The following is a 20,470-nucleotide window of genomic DNA, read 5'->3' as shown; positions in this document are numbered from 1 at the left end:
ATAAACCTCTATAGAATATCTTGATTCAAGCCATAGGTACCTACTTATTGAAAAAATCCAACGGGATAAAAACTATGCATTGAAGTTTACTACCTACCGTAATACATCTTTCGAGGGTGTCTCGGGAGAGTCACCTGTCAGCAATAATTGTTACCTTGTTTGGAAATATTGTGTTAAATCTCCAATAGCGCAAAGTCAATATTACTGATAACATACACATTATAAAACGAAAGCACTCAGGTCAAAACAGTGTTATTCGTTCACAAACCTACCTAAATAGATTTGTTTTTATTTTTGTGAGAAATTTCGTAAAATATAAAATTAATTAAAAAAATTTTTAACTTAGCTTTGACTTTTTAATTAATACTGAAGACCACATTTGCTCGAATATTTTTTTTTGGAAAATTTGAAATTAATTTTAAAAACAACGCAATTCAATTTATAAACACCAGCATTTTGCTGATACAATAATAGAGCTTAATATTGAAATTTTGAAAAAGATTTATTGTTAAATAGTAAATACATATTATTAGTCATTACTCATTACTAGATATTCATAATAATAAATGTATGTAATGAAATTAACTTAAATCAAAAGGTTTAGGTTATTAATATAGCATCATATCAATTAAAAATAAATTGTATCATACTATATGTCTATATCATAGATATTGGTGGATGATACGATTATTTATCTTACTTAAGAATTATAATAACCAATTGTTTGTGTATTTTAATTGTTTGGATGGTAAGAATATTATTTTAAAATATTTATTTAAAAAAAAACGTATCTAAGCGGTACTAAAAATATTTTAATTTTTTTTTCATTCTGCTTTAATTTTGTCTTATAATGTATGCCTTCTACATTTCTATAATAATCTTTTATAACAGCATTTTTAATTTAAAAAGTATGCTAAAGGATTAATTGTATTTTGAATGCAATGGGTATGTATCTTTGGTTGAGTTCATAGATGCATGTAATATGAGTTAATTACAAAACGTTTGTAAACTTGGGAGGATTAAATGTCTCTCTTTGAAAATATCTTAGGCTAGACACGCTTCATGTGTTATTAAGTCTGAAATAAAGACAATAGCTCTAATAGCCTTTCTTCAGAGTTATCCAGCTTTATTTTGTTTTATTATGATGATATAATACAAAATATTATAATTAACTATTTTTCTAAAGTAACTTTTATAAAGTGCTCACTTTGCTCAGTTTTAAAGAGCAAATATAAACATCTCTAAGCACACACACAAAACATAAATATAATAACAATAACTGACAACTATATAGTGTAGGTTAAATATGTCTGCAATATATAAGCTTTACTAAAGTAAAATATTCTAGTAATTGTAGTTAAAACAATGACATTTTTAAATGATAATTTAGAGGAGAAATAGGAAAAAACATATAGTTTTGAACTGGGACAATATATTTAATTGGAAAACGTGGCTGACGTATAAAACACTTACCTACCAGACGGCAGACACATTAATTTTATATTTTATTCTGTGCATGCGAATTATTAAAATACATTTTTATGCATTTTATCGGGTGTGTGATCATATTATAAGAAATGTCACTAATATACAACTAATTATACCCTCAAAAGAATTGTATACAATGATTCCTTATTGTTTTTAATTGATAATATAGCAGACTTGAGTATACTTGTATAATCCTATTAATAAAACAACGTGATAAAATAGTGTCGCACTATATGCAATTTAATACATAATGATGAATAATACTATTTAAGTCAAAATACATAAAAGTCAACATTATTAGTTTTATGATTGATGAATATACATTACATCATAAATACGATAGGTTAGGTATTTCGAGTATGGTGCGAAAGATCAACGATCAGCTGTGTATATCGACAGGTCAAAACACTGACGGTCGAAACATCGACCTACATAATATCACCTTATTAGAATGTCAAAAAATGAAAACATCCACAGATTAAAATTAAAATTACGTAGCAGCTGGTCGGTACTTAGGCATAGCAATATCAGATATTATCATGATACAAGTGTAACGTTTTAAGTTTAGTATTGTGATGTCTATTTTGAAAAAAAGGTACCTATTTATAAATACTTTTGATGGTATATATTAATTTTAATATATAAATACTTCATTACCTAACATTTATCATACTAGCAATAACTACCTATTTATTGTAACTCAGTCAGATATCCATGGTAAACTAGTAATAATTGATCATCAAATTACCCACAAGTAATTTTCTCGTGCACTACCCATTTAATATTAGTTTCATTCATTTCTACAATTAACTTACATTAATTATTTATCACTTAAGTAAAAATAATAAATGAATAGATATTATATTATACTACAATTATTGTATAATGGGCACAATGGTTATGGATTATTGCTCAATATGATACCTTATATAGGTACAACAATATTCATTATTAAACGAAACTAAAACTATTTACATTTGTATTATAAATAATTTTTTATGGCGAGTATCTGCGTATCTGCATTTAAGTACTTTTCTAAGTATTTTTTACTCTGGTTCAGTGTAACTATGAAAGTGATGACAATATTTTGACTGTAAGTACGATTTAAAACTCTGCATTGAATTGCATACAATATGAAATAATGATTAATATTTATATGCTATTAATTTTTTTAAATTAATTACAGTTTTAAAACAGTTTGTTTTCAAACACAATTATAATCACGTGATCCTATATTTTTTCGAATTTATAAATGAAATAATTTGTTCTATTATGTTTTTTTTCTTTAACGTTGGTTTGATTTGTAGATTTTTCATAGCTGTCAACAATCAAACCGTTGGTAGTTTAACAGTAGGTACTCCAGATTTTTTTACAGTGATTTATTTTAGTTTTTTTTTATTAATAATTTTACACATATAATATATTTTTACCATGATCTTAATTAATAGAATATTCTATAAACATGATAGTAGTACAGGGTTCTTCAAAACTAATCACCTTCAATTGGGAATATGTTAAAGATGTTGATTACATACTACTATTATTATAAAGTTCAGATGAGCTAAAACATTAGAGATTACATTGTATTCGTATGGAATGAATTTGAGTTCTGACTATAATTTGTTCGTGAGCCACATACAACATTTATAGGAACCATTAAATCAATTTGAAATATTACTCTTTTATTTAATGTTTCATATTATATTACTCTAAACCTACCTAAAAACTAAAAATATATAAGCATTTGACATCGGATGAATCATATTGAAAAACACTATACATGGTGTATATGGTGTATATGGTGTATGTTGTTTATGTATTTAAGAATGACATGCTTTTAAATCAATTACTACTATATATAATTAAAATATTATGATTAACACTCTGTAAACACTTTTAAAAAATTGGCTAATTAACTATTTATAGGCACAAAGAAAGTAAATGAAAATGCATAAAACTATAGGAATAACAAATAACCTAAGTTGATTCGCCATTTAAAAATAATAATATTAATTTCTTGTCTGTGGGCCAGATATAGAGTTAGTCCACATGATGCATGTAGACTATGCTAACTTTAGTCTATGGCACAGTGGTTCCCAACTTTTTTGACACTGCGGACCACTTCGAGAACTTTTGATGCGTCCCGGACCACCTCAATTTTAGACCTTATTTTTCTTATAACCAAGAATAATTTTATTTCACACATTTTAGAATTTATATAATGAATAAACAAAAAACAATGATATTCCTTATAGCAGGCTTATAATAATGTTTATAAGTGATGAATTTTATGAAAATGTTTAAAACTATTAACAATTTAACGCAAATTAGGTACTGTTATAAAAATTATGTACATTATATTATTAAATTTATTATAACGACTCACGGACCACCATACAATGTCTCATAGGTGGGGAACCACTGGTCTATGATATTATAATATTAAACGGTAATAACTGGCAGCAGAAAAAGTACATAATATATAGGTAGACTCAATAATGTATTTAATAAAATTAACAATGGGAGCGCACTATGGTAACAATTAGTGATGGGCGCAACCGACTAGGTTTAACTATCGATTGTCTATCGATAGTTTCAAAAACTACCGAGTGGTTTTTCAATTGAATAGATATTATTATTCATCGATTGTTTTTAAAAATTATCGAGTAATTCACTCGATAGTTTTCTTTCGGTAGTTGCATACGTCTTACACCGACTAGTTTTGACTATCGATAGTTTTCATTCGGTAGTAAATAGTAATACACGTCCAGTACCAACTAGTTTTGACTATCGAGTTAAAAAAAAACAATCGAGTGATTTTTCGGTATTATCGACCGAATTTACTTGATAATAATTTGGGATAGACATTTTAAAGACAACAAAAAAAAAAAAGGAAATAACCAGCCTTGATACTTGATAGTCGAATCTCGAATGACAACATTGACAACATCATGGCTAAATAGTAAATAATACATAACCTTACCTAAAAAGTAAAAATTTCGATAGTTCGATTAGTTTTCAATAGTTCGATAGTTTTTCGATAGTTCGATAGTTTTATAAAACAACCGAGTAATTAGATAGGTAGTTTAAACTTTCGAATACTTCGATAGTTTTCACTCGGTTGTGCCCATCACTAGTATCAATGACGACAAAATACCCGACACATATATGAGCAAACATATAACGGACATAATAAAGGTTACGGTAGGTAGGTATTATACATTTTTTTATCTAACCATTCTGACACAACATTCAACAGATCTGACAATGTTTTAATTTGGAACAACTTCTAACTCGACTAAAGTTTATGGAAATAATATAATATAATGTTTATACATCAATCTATGTACAATGTATCTACATAGAAATATTATAATTAATGATATTTTATGTAATTGAGAATCACAATAGATATGTACGATAAAAACATTAAGTAAACATTTGAACCAAATATATCTGGTACATGACGTGTGAATGTATAATGTGTTCAGTGTTTGCATATTACGTACCCTAGATGAGCTTTTCAATTGTGTTTCAATAATGTTACCTATTATCAGGTTATGTTATTTATAATAATTATGTTTTGTTTTTAAAACACGAGTACGGGGCACCTATAGAAATATTACAAACGTAGGTACCTAATTATTTCGTTATTTCACATCTAAAAAACGAATACCTGGTAAATGGTTGTTCACTTGTTCATTGTTCATTTATATTTATTATTATTTTTTTTTTTTTTCTAAAACTTTTCCATAGTCAATGTAAATGTACATTCGAATTCAATTCTTATTATAAAATAGTTTTTGGTTTTACGCGAATAAAGAAAATATTATGACGTATATTTTTTTCAAAGTTGTATTGCCTATTTATGTATGCTATTTTGTTATGGAAAACTACTCTCCCCAACAGTTAATTATCTGCATAACGTACATAATATATACACTAGTTAAGTTGCGTGCAAAAAAATATTTTAAGTCTATAATTATTATTGCTATAGATGTCGGTTTAATAATATTAATGGTTAACGCTCATTGACCTCATTACTAAAACTTTTTTTATGAATTCAAATCCTATGTTTTTCTAAACATTATACGGCAAAGATATTCAATGTAAATAACGTGGAAAAAATGTGAACGATAATATTTTAGTTTATATAAAAAAACCGTCTATAACGGTATTAACTTTATTATCATAGGTGTACACAGTTTTGTTTTAAAATTAATTAATTATTATAAGTATAGAAGCTAGATGTATTGCACTCGTATATTTTATGTACTCAGATGAATAACGTGATTGGGATTATATTTTAAGCTCAGATATAGCATTACAAATTCTTATGGCTATAATCATTTTTATTTTTTATTTTTTAATAATAATTTAAAACAAAATGTACATTTTTGCAACTTGTTTTCACACAAACAAGGGTACGCTTATAATTATATTAATTTTAAAAGCAAGTTCGTGTTTGACTCCCGACCGAGCAACGTACGTTTGTATTTATCGCACTCGTATTTTTATCTTCCACTAGAAGTGACACAGTACGGGGCTTATAAAAATTATTTTGTAATATGACTAATTTATAATATAGCTAAAATATATCTCATAGTGCAATTTAAATTTAATATAATATCAATACAATATTAATTAGTTATAATGAGCAAAAATACCACCGAACCCCAATCCAACTTCTAAAACGCCTGTTTCTGACAAACTATTAGTGTTACTATTAGTTTAAACTATTAGTATCTAACAAACAATCAACCTACCAAACTATCATAAACAGTGCTATATCAGCTCAAAATCAAACCTCTCTAATAAATAAAAATATTACGACCGTATTCACAATTTATATTATAAAGACAACGCCAAAATTATTCCATAGAAAAAAAAACATCAGCATCGCATTTCTTAAAATGTACCAAGCCATATTCGTTAAGCCATCTGGCAGTATCAAACAAATACAATATACTATTGGATAGTTAATAGGTAATATAGCCGAGGCATCAAACATAGCGTCCGCCTCACACATTTCTAATAACAGATTTAGAATAATCTTAGAAAACCAACAGACATTTGACCACCCAATTAATACACATGTATCCATATAAGTTGGTGGTTTTAAAAATATTGATTCACATATAAAGAGATACACACGAATGATAATACAATTTCATTCAATAATTAATACACATAACAAGATATCATCAATTATTTTAACAATACAGAAATAACCAATCAGTAAAACTTGAAAAATCTAACATTGAAATCAAGTAATATAAAACATATAAACGTCCAGCGCCTGTATTGAAATTTTCCACCGTTATCAACACCCCCGCCACAACCTTACCAATAGAAATTGTACAACCAAGTAACTGAAAAATACTTATCACTAAAAACAAAGCTACAGTTAGATCTATTATAATTCGACAATAAGAATCTATGATTATCTGGACGAACAATTAGAACTTAGAAGCATGTAATAAGATAATTTATAGGTACCTACATAGAACCTATATATAAATAAATAAACCCAATAGTTTCAAATAATTCGAGGATAAATTAAATAAAAATAAAAATCTAAATCTTCATGAAACTTTGCAAACGAGTTGGAACCAAAGTACCGAACTGAATGGTTAATATGGTTTGTCCTTATCTTTCTAATCTTAACATAAAAACCAGAATGACAAAATAAGTTATAACAACATTGTTTTCAAATTGCATCCACCGAAGATAACCCAGAAAAAACGGAAATCAAACATTACATTTATTTGTTTGTTTATTAATTTACTTCCTATTTTATTTTATTTATATTCTTCTTGTACAATACAAACAACTAGTTAAAGTACCTTACAATGGAACACTGTTTCTCAACAAAGCAGTTGATATCAAGCTAAGTACCTATTAGTCAATAAAACAACCTCACTATATTATGTACTCAGTAAATAAATCTATAAATTATGATTATTAAACACTTGGTTTCACTATAGAATTCTCTAAATTCTACATTAAGGTAAGTGGTAAACTGTGAAATATAACTCACGATTCATACCTTACGGAAGAAATACCGATTATTACACATCTAGAAGTGCTAGTAGTTTCTATTGTTTTAGAATCTAGAATCACATTTTACACAAAATTTTTCACAAAATACCGATCCTACCAAAATCATGGTCTCGAAATCGTATGGATATTTCGAAGGAAATTCAAATGAACGAAACTTTTCTTCTTCTTTCCTGATAAAATAATAAAACGCAAGAAAACTTCCACGAGTGGACCTTAATCCTTCTTAATACTTGGCCCCGGCGCACTTCTAGCTCAGCTTAATTCTATATGTTATATCAATTTTATGATAGAAACAAACATACATATTTATGGCCGATACCACAAGAGTTATTTTCTTCAATTAAACGGCACGCAGAAGCCCAACACGTCGTATCAATGTATAATATAGATACATATTATTGAAACCCTTAAAACTGTGTACAAATAAATTAATTATTTATATCAGATAATGGCTCAGATTACGTATTTCCATTTATCTGAATAAGATAATAGATTAGACAACCGTGTACGTAGGTAGCGGTTTTACCATTCTCGCTCATATTTTACATAATATGAATAAAAAAGAACCTATAATGAACCTTTTATATGCAGAGTTCATATAACAGTAAATTGTTAGACATATTATAATAAATACATTATTTTTGACCAAATATCTTCAACTATCAACCATCACTAGGTTTCGTTCAAAACACTTAAATGCCTACCAAAAACTGTATTTTTAATTAGGTAATTAATCCTCTTTTTTTTTTTTATCTATTTACAGTTATTCATTATTTCACCATTATTATAATATAAACACAATTAGATATACAACATTTCTTAAATTTCAATAGCTTAAATTGCAACAGTAAAAATAATAGAAACATAATTATTGTTCAAGTTTAATCACGCTCAATACATTAAAAAATAAATACCTACCCACTTATGAATTGAGGGACATATTTAATATTTGAAGAATATGAATTGTTAATAATCCATGATATTGAATTCATGTAAAATTAATATTAAGTTAAATCTTTATGCTGGTAATATTATAAACCTTATAAAAAATTGATAAATCATGTTATATTTACAAATTAAAATTTTGTACTTATACATTTATTTATTTATTATTTTATTATTTTACTAAACTATGGCTTAATATTACATTTTTTAAATGTTCACAATTTTTTTTTAGAGCTTAGATATTTCATAAAATTATCCTAAATGTATATAAAAAGTCTAAACTCTAATTCTCTGGGGTTGTGACTCTGTAAATTATAATAAAATAACTAAAATGCATTTGGATAAAAGTGGGTTCGCCATAAACTTAAAGGTTGTAGATTAAACGTGAAACAAACAAAGCTATTAACTCTAACAATGATGAATTTTTTTCTAATATCATTTTATGGAAAATATTATCAAGTATATCTCAGTTATACTAACACATTTATAAATCTATACAATGCATAAACAAATTATAAAACACTTGACTAAACTAAAACTAACATGTACCAACCTACCTATAGGCTATAACAAATAGTTACTGTTTATAGGTATAAGTAAATTATATTCTGACGTAATAGGCCAACAATATTCAAAATATTATATAATGCTGTTCAGTTGTCCACTGTATTAATAATACTAAATTAAATTTGTTATTAAAATCATTCGAAGTATGTAGGTAAATTAAAAAAAAAAAATCAATAAATTATACCTGTCAGTCGGTATTTAGACTGTCGTCGAATCGTATACCCTTTACGTAAACATTTTCGAGTAGAAACATAAAGCTCTGTTTTCATAATATAACATTTTTTTTTTTTAAACTGCACATACCTACCACTAATTTGTGTTAGTCACACGCTGATGGGTCAAGAGACTGTACAGGATTAGGTTATTAAAAGGGTCAGTATTAAAAACATTAAGTTTTTATGTAATCTCTGCCATTTTGTAATGTAAAATTCCAGTGACCCAGTAGGTTTATATGATAGAAGGATAGTGCTATTAGATTAATTTGCCAGATATAATTTACGAACGAAAATTGTACGAGGCTGTTTTATATTAAAATACTTTAGGTATAAGTAACAATATAATATATTTCATTAAGTATCTTAAGTTAATTTCCTTTTTAATTTATACAGCTCACACCCTATAAAGGTATAAAGGGTATGGCTTACATTAAGTAATACAAATTAGATTATTATATTAAGTTAGTTAAAATTTACATGAACTGATTAGTATGCAATACTTTCAAAATTATAAATTAAATATACAACTACCTAATAGGTATTACTTGGTATTGGTTTTATTTTTTGCATATTATTAAAAGACAAAATATTATGGTACTAATTTATCATAATATGTTGTATCAATATAATATTGTCAATTATTTTTTATGTGTACTATATAATATTTCAATATTATTTTTTATCATATTATATTGACATATTATAAAATATAAATTGATTTCCAACATTTTTAAATTAATTCATGTTCTTTATTAATGAATAAAGCTTTAATTTGTAGATTTTTTTTAAATATAGTTTTAGACAATCATTATTTTACTATTACCTATAATACAGATAACTCTGATATTAACTATGTATAAAACTTAATATTTTTATTTACTTACTTAAAAAAAAATATTTTTTTGTTTTATTTTAAATATTGAGATAACCAATAATTATGACCATTTAATTATTTAGCGTTTGGACATGTTATCAGTAAACAGGGAGTTAAGTTTAAAATTTAAAAATGCATTATCACGTAAACACTTATACTAGGAATTAATATTTTAACTTTAAACTTTAATTTTTCATATTAAGAAAAACTAGGCTTACCAAATTAAAGTTGTGTGATTTATTAATAACAAGATGTATAAAAAAAATGTACTATATTTTGATTATTTAAATTTAAAATAAATAAAACTTAGTTATCCAATGCTAGGTATACCTAATGGTTTTCAAAAATCAGATTTATGAAAATGTATAGTTTTATGTGATTAAAAAAAAGTTAAATGACGAGGTTTCGACAGTGACACGTGTAGGATAGGTACCTACTATATTAATATATGTACAGTATTATAAATATTATGATTATCTATGTGATTAAGTATAATTTTTTTTATTGCATATTCTCAATACAGTTTATAAAAATGATTGTGTATCTACACATGTTACATAATATAGTGGCGTAGACTTGATTTCTGAAAGGCGGTGGGGGGGATCAAAAAAAATAAAATTACATAGCGAAATGGGAGGGGGAAATTGGAAAATCCCCACCCTCTCAAAACGTTTTACTTAGGTAGGAAAATATTTAACAATAAAGAACAATGAATATAATTAGAATTGATTCAAAATTCACATCAAACACAATATGGAAGATTATCCACTCCAATGGGAGAGGATCTGACCTCCAAACCCTCCCTTGTTTACGCCACTGATGTCATATGTATATACGTATACCACTAAACAATATTTAACTCATATTTCTTTATATATTTAAGTAATTAAAACGACTATGTATATAATATTATATTTGTAAGAAATATAGCTCACAGGTACACATTTTAATATTAAACAACGGTTAATACTCAGAAAGGTTCAACATATTTTTATTTTCGCGTCATACGTCATGATATTTATTTATTTTGAAGTACAAATAATACAAAAATAATGTTTTATTTTTAAAATAATTAGCATAGTAGGTAATTTAGATTATAATTGGAACACGTTGAATTGTTATTAGGTACTTATAATTTATAAGTAATAACTATTACTTATAAATAAGTTACTTATTTATAAGTTATAAGTTAAATTATTCAGTGCATAATATAAAATGTGGAATCGTTCATATACATATAGCCTATATTTAAGAACCAATATAAAATATTTTATCTACGAATAAGGCTACTGTCATTCTTATTAACTTTGAAATTGAACTAAAATCGAGGAATTATAAAAAAAAAAAAATAACACGTTCTTTATTAATAATGTGTAAAAACATTTTGGCTTTTCACTGTATGTATACACAATATAAATTTCATAAGAACAAAATGAATATTTTAAGAAAAATATGGAATACCAAATATTCTTTAGCATTAAGTAAAATGATATCTTTGAATATGAATATTCAAATAATACTCTCTTTTTAGAGCTTAAAAGAAACGTTGAATTGTGTTTCTGAACATTAAAAAGCGAGAAACTAACGGATGAATTTAAACGTATTTAATTAAGATTTAAGTTAAATAATATTTTGTGTTCAAATAATATATCAAGTTATATCAAGAAAACTGAGATACAACACAGACAATAAAGTGTTGTGCATTTTAGAATTAATAAACCATATTATTATGTTTCTGTATTCTGGCAAAATAAAATGTGTAATACAATTTATTTAATTATGTAATGTGTTTTTTTCACTTGAAAGATCATATTAATATTACCAAAACAAATTAAGAAATATCAATGAAATAAAGTGATAACTATATATCAATCATCAGTTTCAATTCATAAATAAATTACATTTAGTTCAAAAAAACTAAATCATTACTCTAGGTACTTAGAAAAGTAACTTAAGAATACCTAGTATTATATACATAAGATACTTTGATACAAATCACTTTGAACTACCGTTTTTTGTTTTATTAAATGTATTTTTAGTGTTTTAATCAGTCCATTAGTTAATGAATTCGAAATGTATGTTAGATGTGGAGTGATCATTTTACTAACTAAACTGAGGTTGATTTTAAAATCACGTCTGTGTACCTACCTATAAAATGTAGTGATTTATAATATAGTAGTAACCGATGTGTTTTTGGATTGCTTGTAATCATATGAAATCAATTGGCATAGCACAGGTACAGTCATCACTTATCAGTTGAAGATAATAAGCTCTGTAATATATGTTATATTATGTATCCTGTTAGTCTTGAATAATGTTATAACACTTTAAAGTATACATTTTTTTTTTAGTGATTTTGTTTACAAAGATTAATGCATTTAAATATTGGTATTGTAATAATTGTTATTAGAACATCTACATGCTGTACATTTTTTTATGCAAAATATTGAATATAATGTAACATAAAGAATTCAAATTCGAATATAATATAGGTACGTTATGAACAACACTGAGGTGGGAGGACTAATTCTACGAAAAATTCAAATTAAAATTGGGATCCAATAAACAGACACCTGCCACGTATTTTTCAAACAATCCTGGTGAAATTGTTTTTTATTTCCTTGTAAAATGTATTGTATTCGTATATATATTGTACTGTAAGTTCTTTAATAAGTATATTTTTTTATGTTTTGCTTCTTTAAATAATAATAAAATGGATACCTCCAATAAAGTTTTTCTTTCTGATTAAAACGGAAATATTATTTGTTTTGCGCGTGCCAACACAGCAGGCAGGCGTATTATGGACCCATAAAATTCCTTTGGCTACACGGCGCCACCTATCGCTGTGAAATCAACCATGTAATCGACACGTCGTAATACCTTTCGACTACATCGACAGACCCACATGTGGGTACACGATCACACATTCAGTTCACCCATGTCCATCATTCCAGGGGAGTGTCTTCAACTCGTCTATATTTCTGTTCTCTATATTACAATATTCTGCGATTGTGCGAGTTAACTGTTGCGCGTGGTGTAATCACTTCGTATATCCACACGCGAATACCACACTGCGCGATGCGGTGACATTATTATTTCTTGGTTACAAACTATATACGAACCAACGCGAAATTGGTCGCCGGACGAACTTTATAACGTCGTCTTATATACTCTTACACACGTCTTGATGCATACGAGACGTCATTCAAACCGTATACGAAAATCACAGGCTCCGACCACGAGGGATGTGCGATATGTGTGTATAATTATTTAAGCGCAACGACCCACATACACACGCACACACGTCACACGTATTATTCTAACCTCAAGATGTTGTTGGTAGAAATTCAAATTACGTCGGGGTGTCGACCGTCGCCCTATATTCTCACTTCTACCCCTAAAACTACTCCACGCTCGTACCGTCCAACCCACTCGAGGCCTATAGTCAAAAATACCGTCAAAGTGAACACGATACTCTTATTATTATACAACGTGGTCATTCATTCGTGTGACACGGGGTACTTAAATATTTTAATTTCGGCCAAATCGATACAGTTCGTTATTTTTTAAATTGGAATAAACTTATAAATTGGCTGGTAACGAAAACGTTGACTTATCGGATAATAATTTTGGTATTTCAATCGCAAATTGAGTGGCATGACGGACAATGCCACATAAAAACAATTATATTATATAATCTCACGTTGAAATTAATCTAAAGAATCGATATTATTTAAGTTTGATAGTATAAAGCGATTTTCCACAGATAAAACCTTAAAAACAAAATCTTATAGATTATACGTTGTATTATTGTTATTCCTACCATGCGTGTATTCCACGTTATTTACGAGTTCTATAAGATAGACAACGTCATATTTTATCGTCCATTTTCTAACAAAGGAATAATTTATACGCTGAACAATCGTGAGAAATATTGTGTCATTGTCAACTATGCAAATATATTATTGGCTCATACGCCTTTCATTAACTAGATGGTTAGATAACTGGTTGATATTGTAATTTTTTAAAATAACAAGTGCAGTATTTTAAATAAGTCTCAACTTCTTGATGCAGTGAAAAATTATTTCGATCTAAGCACTTCTTCTTGAATAGTGTCCCCAATAAAAATAATACTTGACAACAATAAGTTAGGTATACAAGTAGTTTCATCACATCAAAAGCCCAAAATGGAGAAAGTTTTAATTTTCCCGCGAGGTATTTTTTTCGAATCATCTCCCATTTAATCCATTCTTTGTTTTAATGTTTTAGCCGAAAGATAAATTGTTGATAATTTATTTTATATATACCTACCTGCTACACCAAAAACAATATTTTTTCAGTCCATATATGCACGACTTCACGAAGGTTTCTTCAATTTTATGGGCTTTATTTTGTTTGGCTATAAGCTGAGATTATACGTAAGAAGCTTTGACAACTTTCATATATTCATGACAAAATTATATGAAGGTGTCTAATTTCATACATTTTAATGATTGCTCTTTTGCGGAAAAGACATATTTTGGCTAACCTTTCAACATATTTCTTTTGATTTGTAGTCGTAATATAACGATCCAAATGGTTAGATCACATTGTATGTATCATTGCTAAAAATTAAATGGCGAATGACACACAGTAGCTATTATACTGTATACTTATTTTAAAAAATAAAAATAAAAGTGAATATAAATATTAAATATTCATTCCAACCATTTATTATTATTTTTATTTATTTTGTTTGAACTAGTTATGTATTGTTTATTATATATTTTAAACGGTTAATGTTGAAATGTATGAAGACATACTTACTATAATTAAATAAATAAATAACCATTATCTTACCTTCAAATTTTTCAGGGAAACATTTTTGTATCAAACTAAATAATATACAAATATATGAATCAAAATTAAAACGTTTTTATGCTACTATGGCTTAAAACATACAATTGAGGCTATTGCAAATGTCCGCTTTGCCAATAAACTACCGTATCGATAATTTTATCAAAGTAATAAAAATTTTACTAAGATAATTCGAAAATAAGCCCTTGATTTGAGATGAAAGTGTCATATCGAACGGTATCCATATGTTTTAAATTAAATTAAATATTTGTTTATTTTATATGTTAAATTACGATCCCTACTCCTGATAAGTTGGAACACCATACCCCCACCCAAAATATGGTATAGCTATTTCTCTTATAATATATTCCAATAAGACTCAGTAATGCAATAGAGATTTTTAGAGGGGAATGTACTCAGTACAGTAAACTGATAAACATATTATTATGATAAATATATGAGGGTAAAACTGAAATTTTTATTTATAATGAAAATATAATGAATATTTTATAAAACAAATCTAATTATTATTATTTTTGAGTTAGTTACATTATGATTAGTACAGTCTACACGCAATTTCATGGTGGATATTTAAAGCTGCTGAACAATTGAGCCTACATTCTGACATTGAGTTTTTGAGATAAGTCTTAAGTTTTTTAAAGTTGAAAATAACCTTTCCTCTTCACAATAATATGTTACGGGTAATATAAAAAATAATTGTTTAAAGTGCATGAACGTTAAGATATAAGAAATTGATGCAATTAATAATTAATGAAAAAATGAGTACCTTTCTATTTTCAATTTTATTTTGGATATCAAATTTTAAAATGCTGTGCTGCCGAATATTAACACAATAAAACATGTGATGCATTTTAATAATCCTGAACAAAATTCAGAAAAAGTTGGTAGGTACTAGTTTTTCTTGTTGAATAGTAGTAAGAAAAGCCACTAGAAAATACTTTTGAAATCCTTGAATTATTTATTTATGTTTCATAAATCTTTAATCTATTTGGTTGATTAATGATTCTAGGAAATGGATACAATATATTATATAAATGCTTTCAAATAACTTTGAGGCGTACTATTAAGTAAGTACTTGGGTATTACATCAGTTTGTATTTTTTTTTTGAAACTCTTGGTTTTTTAATCTTTAAGTTTAAATCTTTTGCTTTTTTAAGTTCTTAAATACAGTCGGAAAGTGTTTAACATAGACATTATTTCTTATGTGACTGTATTCGTCTGAAAAATTTGTCCACACACTCAAGAGTTTGAATAATTATATCATATATTGGTATTGGTAAATAATTACATTAAGAATACGTATAACAATGGTGTTATATAAATTTACCACTCATCGTTGTAGTATGGTAGTAACTTTGACCTCTTCTATTATATAGCACATACATTTTCATATAATTTTCTTACAAATATTTTCACTTCCTCTTACTTTTGTAACTGGAAAATTGTTTGAAAAAAGTAGGCAATTTGATAATTTTATGTTTAAAATCAAAATAAAGAGTAAATCATATTATGCATTGATTAATTCATACCTACCACACCTTTTGTTTTATCTGGTATCAGTGAAAAGAATTTGCGGCTATTAACTTACTTTCCTGATGATTAAAGGTGTAATTATATCATCACAATAATTAAAAATTTAATTTTTTATTTTCCTGCTTATATATTTCACATTTTGTGCACTACATATTTGTTTTCACTTAAGTTACAATTATTCATCATCTGATAATTGAATTGATAGGTACTTACCGTATAAAATGACATTAATGTCTCTTTCATTTTCTACGAGATGTGGTTATAGCCTCAAAACGGTTATGCCCTATACTAAAGTGCATTGTCTTCCCCAAACTGTTATTTGAACAACTTAGGGGAATTGTTTTTTTACATCTCTACGGCTTAATGGGTGTATAACTAATATATTTTTCAACTGATTCATGGTGATAATATTACTTTAAATGTAGTAGGTATCAAATATGAAGTTCAATAGTTGATGTATTATGTAATTCTATGTTATGGGTTTTTTTTTTTTGCAAAATTATCAACATTAAGTACATGTGTTTAATTCTTAACAATATATAAAAAACACTAGTGAGGAAGTATAAATAAGAAGGATTGAAAAACGGTATAATATCTAACATTGCAACTAAAATAGGCAACAGTATTAATTTATAACGTGTGTTTAATTTAGCAGTAGAAGTGTGGAAAATCGATATTTAACCGGAAGTATTAATATTATAAGGCCCTTCCGATGTATATTTTGACTATCTGTTTAAAATGAATAATAAATAATGGTAATTTATGCGAATAAGCCATTAAAATTATTTTTTATTGTTTATCAACTATAATAATTGAAAGAAGTTCATAAATATATATGTAAACAGGTAATATTCATATAATATATTCTAAGTTATATTACACTGCATTGATAGGTACCTATGATTACCATAATTTATTTAGAATTATATATTTAAAAAATTGACTGATAGCTCTACAGAGTAGTTACCATTATGTTGACAAGCGTTTAAAAACACTCAATGAATTTACAAAACATGTACCTACATTACATTTAAAAAGAAATTCAAATGTTTCTTGTTTTTACATTCCATTTACTTATAAGTGCATAAGTATTAAGTAGTATATATTTTTATGTTAACACATTCACAGTCTAGTTGTTTATTTTTCACCGCAGTATTACACCTTGCCAAAGGAGGAATGTTCCGTTAAAAGGACATCGATTTTACCTATTTCACATCACAGGGATATTACAGTCGTTATTCACCAATTTTCCACTCACACAAATATGTTTACCGTATTGCATTTTACAGGGAGATGTCACAATCTTTGTCCATCAATTTCCGTCTTACACAAAATATTTATCTATTTTAAAATTACAGGGTGATTACATCACGGTCGATAATTTTTGCTCGATTAAAAATCTTGAAAATATGATACAATGTTCCTGATAAGTTATTGTTTGTGGAAATTGAATAAAAAATTAGTGTAAATACGCAATAGTTTTTATGAGTGTCTGAAACTCTGAATTTAATATATTGACAAAATTCATAAAAATCTCAAAAATCAACAAATTATTTTGAGTTAGAAATTCGTAAACCTTTTATGTATCTAAGATTAAAAATTTTAATATAAGATTCCTCATAAGCTTGTCTACCGTTATAAATAATGTCTACCGGAAAATCAAATTAATTTTTTAAGTGCGTTAGAAGTTCAAATTTCTACAACACTCGATATTCACTCGACTTAACATGAAACGATTTTTTCATTTTGTTGTGACTCGAAAACAAATAACCGTTGATACTTGAAATTTACACCAAATGTTTATTTTATCTTGTTCTATATTAATAATATTTTTAAAATTACTTGATTCATGTTGAGCTGTGAACGGACATTTTTAGTTTTCAATTTGTTTAGTTTTTTTTTTCAATAAATGTCAACAACATTTTATTCGTTGGGCCAAAAAGGTAATTTCATGTGAAGAAAAAACAAATAAACTGCGAATATACAAATATATACTACTTGCATAAGATATGTGTTCAGAGATTTAGTATTAACGAATAGAGATATCTGATATATACATTATTTTTCTATATAACTTATTTGTCATTACTCATTATATTAATTTAACATATTATTAAATATATTTTTTTTCTTATACCTGTGTCGCAATTTTTTTTTGTGCAAGAGAGAATACTTATAGCTAACTCTGGGATAGTCAAATCTTCTATCAGTAGGTACTACCCAAATAGTTTCAGCTCTGATATCAGTGAATCACAGTGAAACAATTTTACTATGATGTTATTATTACATAATAGTATAATATTATAGTTTTTCATATATTAATTATATTTAAACACACACACACGCACATACACTTTTATAATATAAACACAATACATACGTATTTCTGGTGACAAAGAGTTGGTTGTCGTCAAACCTTTGAGGTTGTGTGTAACCATCACCAGTAGCCAAAGTAATAACGTCAAGTTGAATTCGGCCATTTCGTGATCTGAAAAATGTTCCACAAAAACGGATTATGCGTTTATATGTATTTGAAAGACTATTTAGTTGTACAAATAATCAATTTATGTGTTCAGTGGTGAATTGGTAGCATTTTTTTTTTTTTAAGTATTTGGAATTATCGTTGAGTGGGTACTAACATTTTAAAGGTTGGGATGCCTACCGTTTGTCCCATTCTTTTTATTTACTTTTACACAAATGACTAGTTCGAAAAAAAATTAATTTCATTTAATGTGAACATTTGAACATAATATAATTATTTTTATATCAAACAAAAAAAATGGTAAAATATGATGAAGCAAGTAAAGTGGTTATACAAGTTAAAAAGGTACTTTGACATAATAATATACCGTATTATCATGACAATTAGAATAAATAACGTAGAGCGAAAATAACATCTAGATTTGAATAAGTAAAAATTTCACGATTGTTACTGTATAGTGTATAGTCTTATCAAAGTTTATCCGTACTTTATAATATTATACACACCTACCAGGCTAGGTACCTTTTATATTTCATATATAATTTGATTTGATGAACAGAGATCAACTGAGATGATGTATGATACCAAAAGAGTTTTATATTTTCATCATAATGAAATTTTTCATTGTAATGACTTTACTTTTCAACTATTCGAGCATTATGAGAAATAGTTAAGAAAAAAAACACGTGATAGCCTATACAATTTAAATACATTCTTATACTAAAATATTTTAGTGGAACTAAGAATATGTTGATTTTATATTTTATATGTGGGTTTTTTTCGTTTATCCATTTAATAATGACTATTGTAACTGTTGGAAAAATGCTTCTATTTTCAACTCAAAGGATGGTTTCTGATGAAACATTTGATTTAGTTGTCACTTTGTAAAGTCAGCAATTTCTTTTCAAAATATCCTCAGGATATAAAAAATAAAAAATTACAAACATTCTTACGCGCATAATATTAATTTAAATATTAAGATTAAAATCTATTGACTACATTTTATATCACGAATTTATTCACACAGTTTTACGGTCAGTGGATATTGACACAACAAATAACAATAACAATATAAACACCCATGTATTATTTAGCAGATCGAATACCTGTAATTTTTTTTTATTTAAAAATGTTTTTGAAAAATAACCATAAAATAATATTTTGTTATTATGTTAGGTATATAAATTAATGATTCTAACTATTAGGGATTTGTCCTCTTGTTTAAATTTTAGTATTATCCCTTACGAACGAAATATAATATTATACACCTCTTTATTTACATTTTATACGTAGAACAAAATTTAATGATTTATTATTAAGGTATGTGGGATGTTTGATAATAGTTAATAGTGTTTATGAAATAAATATTTTGTTTTAAATGCTTAAGTTTGAACTGCTAAAGTTCAAATGTTTAGGACGTACATTTTCTTCGCTATTCCCACTGGG

At 26.7% G+C, this 20,470-nt stretch overlaps 1 protein-coding gene across 1 annotated transcript in view; it reads right to left on the bottom strand.

Moving 5' to 3' along the window:
* Positions 1–20,470, bottom strand: part of LOC100573994 (hemicentin-1) — a 306,591-nt gene that overhangs the window by 238,336 nt on the left and 47,785 nt on the right. Inside the window, exon 2 of the mRNA XM_029490996.1 lies at positions 18,923–19,030. Coding sequence (XP_029346856.1) covers positions 18,923–19,022 — 100 coding nt within the window. The 5' untranslated portion in view covers positions 19,023–19,030. The remainder of the gene's footprint in view (positions 1–18,922; positions 19,031–20,470) is intronic.

The sequence above is a fragment of the Acyrthosiphon pisum genome, chromosome X (genome assembly GCF_005508785.2).
Source record: "Acyrthosiphon pisum isolate AL4f chromosome X, pea_aphid_22Mar2018_4r6ur, whole genome shotgun sequence".
NCBI lineage: Eukaryota > Metazoa > Arthropoda > Insecta > Hemiptera > Aphididae > Acyrthosiphon > Acyrthosiphon pisum.
This window is presented reverse-complemented; position numbering and strand designations above follow the sequence as displayed.